This window comes from Chelonia mydas, chromosome 1 (genome assembly GCF_015237465.2).
Source record: "Chelonia mydas isolate rCheMyd1 chromosome 1, rCheMyd1.pri.v2, whole genome shotgun sequence".
Lineage (NCBI taxonomy): Eukaryota > Metazoa > Chordata > Testudines > Cheloniidae > Chelonia > Chelonia mydas.
Window position 1 is genome coordinate 245,944,620 of NC_057849.1, and position 10,754 is coordinate 245,955,373.

Below are 10,754 nucleotides of genomic sequence, written 5' to 3' on the forward strand. Positions count from 1 at the left end.
GAGGGATTTATTGTTATGTTCCTTGGATAAACTGAGTTGGTTTACTGAAAGTTTTTATAGCTGAAAAGCATGCATTGCAAACCCTAACACTCAAATGTAACACATTTACCATCTCTAACTTCCCCCTGCAGCTGCCCCTTCCTGCATCGAAACACCCTTGCAGGGAATGGTAATTGAGGAAGAGTATGAAAAGCAGCAAGCAAATGTGGAGATGAAGAAGCAACTGTGCCCCTACGCTGCAGTAGGAGAATGTCGTTATGGAGAGAACTGCGTGTATATCCATGGGGATGTGTGTGACATGTGTGGGTTGCAGGTTCTACATCCAGTTGATGCTGCCCAGAGATCCCAACACATAAAGGTAAGCATACAAATGGCTTGTGTGTTGAATAGCTTCAAGTTACTCCCTTGCCTTGTGCAATCACTTGTCATTCATTCCCTTTCTTCTGAAGTTGACTGCATGCAAGTCAGTCGGTTAACAAGAAGGTCCACATTGCAAACTGAACTATTTCCTGTCAAGGCTGTTTTCAAAGCAGCCTTGTTTAAAAGAAGCTGGACACTGTCTGCATTGAGGATAAAGTCTGTATAATTGTACTAATGCTTGTTTCAAACACTCAAATGTGGGTAACTTAGGTCAGTTTTCGTGAAGTTTAGTTCAGCTATTTCTGCCTGGGTTCTTGGAAAAGAGCCTGAACTTGAAGTTGACCATTGCCTCCTATTACCTGAAAGACTGTTTTTTGAGTACCTGAACCTCCCAGATGATTTATATCCTTTTTAGTGTAGAATGTGGGGAGAATACATTTAAGATGAAACTAGTGAGTCAAAACGTATTAAATAGTGCACAAGATTACAGGCTGGTTTTCTCTCTCTCCTCTTCAGTCTTGCATTGAGGCTCATGAGAAGGACATGGAGCTCTCATTTGCCGTTCAGCGTAGTAAAGACATGGTGTGTGGGATCTGCATGGAGGTGGTATATGAAAAAGCCAACCCCAGCGAGCGCCGCTTTGGGATCCTCTCCAACTGCAACCATACTTACTGTCTCAAATGCATCCGCAAGTGGAGAAGCGCTAAACAATTTGAGAGCAAGATTATAAAGTGAGGCACTTCCCCATCTTGATTGTGCTTTGTTACGTGGGAAGAATTTAGTATCTTGTGACAACTTGCAACAAAGTCCCCCCCACAAAGACTGCATTTAATGCATCCTAACTAACATTAATCCAGAACTGAAGTCATCTTCCAGGGGTAGCATTTTGTTTGTATTTACAGTCTGACCTAGTTAATCTAGATTAGTTTGCAAAATCCACTTATTTGGATGAAAGTCATGTTTTGTCTTCAGTTAGTTACCGTTTAAAGGTTTCAGGCACCCAGATTAGATGGTGAAAACAGATTAACCAGTTCTGAATGTATGTTTCCTAATTTTTCACTGCCCTTATTAGCCAGCCAATGACCCATACCCTCTTTGAGGCGTTCTAAAGAAACCCAAACAAATACAAAAACCAAACAAAACTACAAAAAAAAAAATAAATTTATCTAAATCTAAAGAAAAAGGAGTCTGTGTGAAATGTTTTCCGCCCCCCCCCCACCCCCCAAGTTCTTTGGAGACATAACGATCAGCTGCTGAGTTGAGTTCTGAAAGAAGAGGAAGAGTTTAGGTTGTCGTCTTGTGCAAAAGAGAACGTAGATTGAAAAAGAAGTACAAAGTCCTGGCAGTAAGTGCCCAGGCACACTAGGATACATCTTTAAAGATGGGATATGTGCTGTGGTATGTTTTATAATGGGACAGAGCGCCCCTGTAATGTGGAATTTTGCAGTGCAGTCTCTTCGTTCCCCAGGTCCTGCCCAGAATGTCGGATCACATCTAACTTTGTCATTCCAAGTGAGTACTGGGTGGAGGAGAAGGAAGAGAAGCAGAAACTCATTCAGAAATACAAGGAGGCAATGAGGTACGAGCGCTGCAGCCTTTTGTCAAGTTAAGACTGCAGAGATAAGGGCACACCTGGAGAACAAGGGTGTTTATCTAAAGCCCTCTCATACCTCCTTTCCACCCCCACAGTGCATCCTTACTTATCCACCCACAGATGCATGCATCCACACAGTCACCTAGCTTTCCTATGTACTTATTGACCTCACAAGCTTTTTCCTTACCCACCCAATACATAATTGATACAGTCATAAGGTGGTAGACTTGTGCACTGTGAGTCATCAGCTTCCCTATGCATGCATCTACCCACGCACACATCTGTTGGGTATGCACATAGTGTAATACATCATTTCTGTGTATGTATTTTTATTGATAAAATGGTGTCAGCGGCAAATGGTGCATATTTAAAGAGACCCCCTGGACGATAGGCAAATGCAATACTGAATTCTGACTGGCTCTGCTGTGAGTAAGGGTTGCGATATTTTCCTTTCCAGCAACAAGCCATGCAGGTATTTTGATGAAGGCCGTGGGAGCTGTCCATTTGGAGGGAACTGTTTTTACAAACATGCATATCCCGATGGTCGCCGAGAGGAGCCACAGAGACAGAAAGTGGGAACATCGAGTAGATATCGAGTAAGTCTCACTGCTTTTGCTTTCTAAAACAAAGGGGTAAACTTTTTGGAAGAGAGAAGGAAAAGGTGTGAATACCTCAGATTTGCTTATGTAGTAAAACATACATAGTGGATTGGAGGGGAGAGTGGTCCAAAGACTGGAAGTGATGGAGGGCAGACTGTGGAAGAGACATATTTCCTAATGTCATCTGTATCTTGAGGCAGAAATGTTGGTGGTCAGCTATAGCAGGAGTAAATGCAGATCCCATTGTGAAGCATGACTAGCTGCATGTCATATATATCTGGGAGCTGAGCATTGTAAGCCCCAGGAGCATATGTATCTTGTAACTCTCGGTCACACAAGAGCAATAACTGTGTTCCCTTTGCAGGCCCAGCGAAGGAATCGGTTCTGGGAATTCATTGAGGAGAGGGAGAGCAGCGACCCCTTCGAGAACGACGAGGATGAGGTTGTGACCTTTGAGCTCGGCGAGATGTTGCTCATGCTTTTGGCAGCAGGAGGTGATGATGAGTTGACAGACTCCGAGGACGAGTGGGACTTGTTTCACGACGAGCTGGAAGATTATTATGACTTGGATCTATAGCACCTGTCAGCGGAGTTTGGACTGTCTGCTCGGCATCAGGCAGTAGCTCTTTCCTGTGGTGTGGCAGTGCCTGTGTTTCTCCTAGGCAGGCCTATCAATTCCAGGTGCTGTTGTAATAACTTTTACCCAGGGTCTGTCTCCTCCCCTTGCCCCAGGAGTGTTTGTTTTTCTCTGTTTAAACAAATAACAAGAAATCTTTAAAACGTTAGTTTTTGTAAAATGAATTAACTGTCAAACAGTTAGCTTAGGTTTGTTGCTTCATCTGTGTTGCTGATGGGATTCACCCAGTTCCAGGGTTAAAGTGTTTACAGGACTTCCACACTCATCTTGAAGAGCCCAGATACAAAAATGAGAGCAGTGGCCATGCAGTGGGGGGATATAAATTGGCCAGTGGCCTTTTTCTGCTGTGGACTTCAAATCAGTACTTCCGATTTCAGGCCAGACACATGTACTTCTTGCTGGCTTCAGCTCTGTTCCAACCCCCTGATGTACACATCTTCATTTGTGGTTTTGGTCTCTTGTTTACTTGCACATTACTATTACTACTGTGTAACCAGAACCAGGTGCGACTGTTCCAGGTTTTTACTGTGTTTAGCATGAAAGGAAAATGTGTTTGTACGTGAAAGGAGAACTTTCAATGTGTATAAACAAATAAACGCAGAGTTGGATCTCAAGGGCTGGGAGACTCTCTGTATATGTTTAAAAAACCAAAACCCAACTCTCCTCACATTTTGCTGCATGAATTGTAATCTCCAGTTGGACACGAAACTGGTTTAGTGGTCTCAGCCCAGTCTGTGGCAATGGTCTTAACCATCAGATATAACTTGGCATTCCTTAATACATCAGCTCTCTCTAATGTATATTATAGGGGCTGACTAAAAGTAGGAATCTGGTTAGCCAGAAGGGGGTTCTCACCATATTGTTATCCAGTAGAACATCAAGTCGGGATCCCTTAATTGCATTGCTCACATAGTTTTATACCATCGATAACCACTCAAGCCATGAGCTTATCTAGGAAATCACTATACTACTTAGTTGGTTCAAGGCACTCCTGGCTCATATCCCATCTGAGTTATGCAGGTTGCTTGGAAGAGCTGCGAACTTGTTGTGAGTTATTGGGTTACCTAGTGAATAACTAGCAGTCATGCAACAGCAAGATAGAATCCCATTGATAAGAGCTCATCTTTTGCCACCAAAGCTCCAATGCAGGAATTTTAACCTTGTGTTAAATTATTGCTGCTCTTTTAATGACTCATGGATGCCCCATGATCTGTTTTGCTGCTTCTCTTGCCTGAGACAGCCTCTCCTTTCACTTTTAAAATGGAATAAGAAGTTGTTGCTGAGGTCTATGATGTATTGTTTTGCAGCTGCCTTTTGTAAGAAGCACTTTTCCCAAATAAAAAACAAACAAACAATTAAACAAGAAGTCTGTTCTTTCTTTAAGCTGGGAGTCTCTAGATCTCAGCCTCTGTTTGTATGCCCTTAGTGTAAACTAGTCTGGTTACTAGTAATTACTGAGTCCTGTGCAATGCCATAGTCATGTTGCAGCATTAATACACAACTGTATCTTGTCAACAGCCTTGTGCAAAACAGGAAATTCTATAATATATAAAGAGAGAGAACATTTTTATGAACAAAGACAGCTGAGACCACCAAACTATGAAAGTGCTTGGGATTACCACTGAGTGATAACAGAGGTGGCTTTCCTTCTCAGAGTTGAGGTCTAAGACTGGCTCAATTCTGTCAGTTTGTTCTGGGCTGTACATTTTACAACATGCACATCAAATATTGCTTGTGGTGTCAGTGGATAACAAACGCCTGCTATAATACTTCGTACTTAGTACCGTTTATCCAGAGAACTCAAAGCACTGCTGTAAGCTAACTACTTCCTGGTGGACCACACCCTCCTTTATGGGCCACTGTGTATATTACACTGTAAAGCGCCTTTGTCACTGGGAATCAGGAGATATTTAAGTAAATGGCAGTGAAAATGTTTTCAAATAGACTGTGGGGGGCGGGGATGAAGGAAGAGGTGAGTACTGTTGAAACTGGTCTTAGACTATCCAGATACCTTATCCTGCACACACACATTGTGGTGGCTAGTAGAATGCACAGATCCCAAATAGGGGAGAGAAGTGTGGGGGTGGGAGAGGCCAGGCAGAGTGGGGGGGAAAAGGATACAGAGCTAGGTGGGGGAGACAAAAGCATAGGAAAAATAGGGAAGGATGCAGCGAGAGAGTAACAACCATTTTGGAAGGAAATGGGAGAGGAGGAAAACAAGGGTTAATGAAGAGAAAGCAGAACCAAACATGATGGACAAATTAACTTCCCTGTAGAAAGCTCGGTGCCAAATCATTTACAAATGTGCACATACTGTTTAAATAACAAAAAAAGTGGTTCTGTAGGATATTTTGTGGGAGAGGAGGAAGTGTTGAGAGGGGAGGGAGGGAGGTAGCAGACTTGGCTGTGCAAAGGAAAGGAAAAGGGAACCCAATGTTCTCTGTAGGGGTTAGGGATAAAATAGTATGCTTCATCTTCATTGAGAATAAGCTGTGCACACTGAAAGATGTTTAATTTGGCTTTTGAAAAATCTTATGCACTGTTTGTTTCTGCATTTGATGTGAGATGCACTTGGGTTATTCTGGGTGCTCATTCATTGGTGTATCAACAGAATCTAGCTGGCCACAGACAGGTTCTCCTAGTACAGAATTACAGCTCAATACAAGGTAGGCACTTCCGTTCTTTTTTTTTTTTCTTATGAAATGTTCCTAAATTTTTTTAAAATGCAAGAAATTGCACCTCTCCCTACCCCGCCAACCAAGGGGAGGTACCTTCCTATATCATTGCACAGCCTCTCCACTTGAACTTGGCTGGCTATGGGTCTGATTATTAATTAATAACCAGACTTGTTTATAATCAACTCAGATTCTGAAGGGGTTAGCAGTGCGACAGATTACATTTTAGAGAAGAGGCTAAGAGGATATTTGAGCAGTATACCAAAAAAAATGGTATAATCAATCATTGGCTTCTGCGTGCCCTTTCTTAGCATAGAAGAGTAAGAGGAAGTTAAATATGATTGAAAGGCAACAGATTTTGAAATGCTAAGCGACAATGTTTGTAAACAAAATTGATCTGTGAAATGTGCTACTACTGTGGTTTGGGGGTTTTTTGTTTTGTTTTTTTTAAAGCTTTAGATTCAGAAATAGATGAGATTAATAACATCCACAGTAATTTCAGGATAAAAATGTATAAAAGATGTATAAACTCTCATGCTTCAAGGCATAATCCTGCCAATGAAAACTTGGAATTAGAAAAACTTCTCACAGCCATGTTCCTTCTTCTAGCATCTTGGCTTAGCCCTTGCTGAATTTCACCTCTGCTAAAGAATTATGCAATGGAAATTTACATTGGTTCACTTGACTTTTGTATCTTATGGTAGTGCAATGGGTCCACACAACTCATCCCACATAGTATAAAGTTGTTCATATGTGCTCACACAGCACTCCTTTTGCTGTTGCAGTGTGAGTAAATATTCCAACATAAGTCCTGGCGCAGTGTTCCCTCTAATTTTTTACGTCCATGTGTGGATTGAATTTTGTTATGTGCACCAATATGGAGGTGATGTGTGGTAGGGGTGCGGTCAAGGGGTTTGGAGTGTGGGAGGGTGCTCAGGGCTGGGGCAGACAGTTGGGGGTGTGTGGGGGGGGTGATGGCTCTGGCTAGAGGTGCAGGCTCAGGGGGGAGGCAGGGATGAGAGGATTGGAATGCAGGTGGGGGCTCAGGTCTGGGGCAGAGGGTTGGGGTGAGGAGGTGTGAGCTCTGGGGTGGGGCCGGGAATGAGGGGTTTGGGGTGCAGACTGCCCCAGGGCTGTGATGGGGAGAGAGAACTCCCCCCAGCCCTCTCTTGCCACAGCAGCTCGGGGCTGGGTGAGACGCCTCTCCGCAGCTGCGGCAGCTCTGGTGGGGCTGGGCTGGGCCAGGGGAGGGGGCACCTCTCCCCACCTGCGGCAGCTCTGGAGGGCAGGGGGAGGAGGGGCTCCACCAGGGGCTCCTCTCCCTGGCAGCTTTGGTGGGGCAGGGCTGGGCCGTGCTGGGTAAGGCACCTCTCCCTGCCTGCATGGCCCCTGATAGCCTGCTGGTTGCGTGGTTTACAGGGAATTTAGCTCCTGGGAACAGGATTATTTGCCATAGCAAACCACAGTGGGACAGGTGATATATATAATATATATATATAAAATAACATTTTAACATATTAAAATAGCATTCATTTTGTAAAATGAAATATTGTATAGCAATATCCTTTATTTTTAAGCAATAAAAATTGGCATGAGTTTTCTAAGTAGCAATGCATACATACAATGACCAGCACTGCAGTAGCTCAAACCTGGAAAAATCATCAGAATGGGACTTAAGGCAAAGAGCAGTGACTGCAGAGATTGCTGGAGCCTTGTTGGATTATGCTGTAAGGACCACTTGCAACTGTGCAACTGCAATGCCCGTTCTTTCAGTCTAATTGAATTAGAATGGTGTAGTAACCTCAAGCATGTACATAATTCTGGTGAATCTGCTTCCAAGCAAGTAAAATTGCAATAGCGATGGCACAACTTGTGCATCATGGTAATTTGTTTTGTGTGTGAACATGAGCTGAACCACACTCAATTCCTGGAATACTCTGCAGTAAACTAATCTTAATTCTGGCCCAAGGTCCCTAGATTTTTTTTGGACACTCTTTTGGTGTGGCAGACAGGAAATTATATGGCAGCTACCTTTAAATAAAAAAAAATGATTTAATTAGATAAAATTGACAATGCAGTCACTAAATCTTGGCTTGCTGAACATAGCTTGTCCTTTGCAGTCAATCTGGGTTCGGTGTCCAATCAATAATGGTTCAGTTTCATACTATAGACAAGATTGATGCAGGCAAGTGTAATGGAGTACAGCCTTAACTGGAGCTACCTTTTAGAGTAGCAGATGTTAGTCTGTATTCGCAAAAAGAAAAGGAGTACTAATTTATTTGAGCATACGCTTTCGTAAACACTTCTTCTAGGAAGTGGTCAATATTGCTTTTAAAAATCTCATTATAGGTAGTGTTTACTCTTTTTATACCATATTTTATAAAAACCTTATTACTGCCTAATAACGTAAGATTAAAATATTGACTTGCAGTGATATTTAGGCTCCTAAATGCCTTTTGAAAAGGGAGTTAGGGTCCTAACTCACTTATGTGCCTTTGAAAAAAATTACCCTTAGGCTCTCCAGTTCAGCTAAAACAGAGCAGTTATGTAGAACTGGGTTTTGATGGCCTAACCTGTTTGTACTGAAAATTTCAAGATCGATCCTGCTCTATGCTACAGGTGTAACCAGTTCTAAACCCTGTTAATTTCCCAGTGTAAACAGACCCTAAAAGCTCAAGGCCCCTGTCTGTATGGGAATATAAGTGTTTGTCATCATTCCTTTTAGAACCTTTTAAAGCATGACTCTGGATAACATTTGAACTCTCCTGTTGACTGGCCTTACTTGACTCTTGCATTTGGAAGAAGAGTTGTAGTGTTTCTAAGTCTTGTAATATTTTATGTTTGACAGCCCCAGCTCTTACAGTGATTACATGAGAACCTCATCTTTCATTATAAACCCCTCTTTCCCCATCCTTGCCCCCCCCCCCCCAAAAGTTCTGTCCCTCATGTTTGTAGGAAAAAAAACTTGAAAATATGAGCATACCCTAAAGACTCAAAAGCCAGAAGGCAAGTGAAAAGACCCCACATTTAATACTTGTGGCTTTTAAGCCAATCATGATATTTTGGGGGCCTGACTCACTTTTAAATGCTCAGGATTGGCTAGACTGCAGTTGACCTGTTATGGACACCACTGATAATCATAGGCTTGTCTCAGACACTCTCATCTGACACTAGTGTAAAGGTCTGATGTTAGTGAGTGTGACAACCATTTGAAACTAGTTTTATGGGATTTTAAAGGCTCCCTCCATATTTTTGTAGCTAAGAGATTTTAAATAGAGAACATGGAATACCAGCAAGCTTGTGAAATAGCACAATGAAGATCTAGCCTCATTTTCTACCCGCTTGTTAATGGAGATGTTAAACAATACAGTTACAGATGGTAGGGGTTGGAGGTGGAACAAACAAATACAAAGAATCCTATAGCAGTTTTTAAAAAAAAAAAAAAATCACCTTGCCTTGGCACAGGCTATATACCCCTGTGCTTTTTAGTGAGACACTTGCTAGATAGAGTTAAGTTTTTCTAATTTAGCAGATGGGTATTTTTCCTGTGGTGGTGGCCATTTTGTGTCCCAGAATCTAAGCTTCCATTTTCAATAAAGTTTCTCACTGTTATGGCTTAATTTACACTGGAAAAATATTCTCTGTAATCATTAATATTGCCCAGGGTACTAGAGCTTCTGCATTAGCAATCCTAATGCACTTTTCTGTGCATTCACACATAGCAGTGTAGTAAAGTAGTGTTAAACACATTGCCCCTTGGCCTCTGACCCAGCATGATTACTTTATTCAAGGGCTTGGGAGAGATTTCAAAAGGGAGTCTATGAGTAAGGGTTCAGTGGAACTGTGGGAGATAGGATCAAACTCCTAAAAGTCCCAGGGAAGAGTAGCCTTTTCCTTAATATCATCCCAAAATGGAGGCTAGTCTGAATCCTCAGTGGTAGGATTATTTGTTTGAGCTACTGAAGATTTGCTAAGAGCCCCCCAGCAAGAGTTGGCATGCACTCACTTCATGCAAAAAGGCTCTGCTCCCTCCTCTACAAGGTAGAGGGAAGGGGACCTGTGCCAGGTCAGTTGGTGTTCTCCACATGGTGTATGGAGTAATGCTGCAGAACCCCTTGATGAGAGAAGAGACCACCCTTGATAGCTTGTGTGTCTCAGGCAAAGCAAGCACTGTGGAAGCTGCCTATACTGGACAATTACTGGTTAGTGGAATATCAGGTTGGGGAAGTTACAGTAGGTCCAGTAGTGCTGGAGGTGTGTAAGGACCTGTAATTAACCTAGCAAATGGACTGATGAACATTGAAGAGCTTCTCTAACAGTCCTGCAGCCTTTGGTAGTAGGTACCTAGTCTCCACCCACTCTATCAGCACAAGAGAAGTATTAGGAAAGGCTACTCGTCATGGTAACTTTCATGGACTGGCTCATCAGTTGTGGCTATCTAAAGAAAGAGGCCAGATAATGTGCATAAGAGTAAATGGTTTTTGTTTTTATTTTAATATTAAGGCTGTTTTAGGAGGGAAAGTTGCTTTCAAGGAGGGATGATGCACAAAGGTGTAAGTGGACTCTCACATGAGTAGGATTTGGTTTGCATGCAGAGCATGAGGGAATACTTTAGTTAAAAAAAAAAAAAAACACTTACAGCCCCTGCCTTTACACTGTTAATTAACAATGTCAGAGGAGCAAGCATCGATCACTGTACCAGCCCAAAAACTTCAAGTGGTTTTTGGATTGTTAAAACACCCATTACAGCAGTTGGAGCAGCACTACCTCTCTGTTCAACTAAGTCTACATTTGATTCTAGGCCCCTAATCACCAAGAAGTTAAATAGGAGGGAATGGTAAAGAGGAATAAGTGATTAAAGGGGCTGGATAGACTAATTGAAGCAGCAT

At 42.4% G+C, this 10,754-nt stretch overlaps 1 protein-coding gene across 2 annotated transcripts in view; it reads left to right on the forward strand.

Annotated features, from left to right (window-relative positions):
• Positions 1 to 3,804, forward strand: part of MKRN1 (makorin ring finger protein 1) — a 34,837-nt gene extending 31,033 nt beyond the window's left edge. Inside the window, exons 4-8 of one of the 2 annotated variants that reach the window (XM_037879198.2) lie at positions 132 to 358; positions 877 to 1,091; positions 1,829 to 1,939; positions 2,412 to 2,550; positions 2,918 to 3,804. In XM_037879198.2, the coding sequence (XP_037735126.1) occupies positions 132 to 358; positions 877 to 1,091; positions 1,829 to 1,939; positions 2,412 to 2,550; positions 2,918 to 3,130 (905 nt within the window). In that variant the 3' untranslated portion in view covers positions 3,131 to 3,804. The remainder of the gene's footprint in view (positions 1 to 131; positions 359 to 876; positions 1,092 to 1,828; positions 1,940 to 2,411; positions 2,551 to 2,917) is intronic. The other variant, XM_037879209.2, reaches the window with a different exon arrangement.
• Positions 3,805 to 10,754: the final 6,950 nt, after the last annotated feature.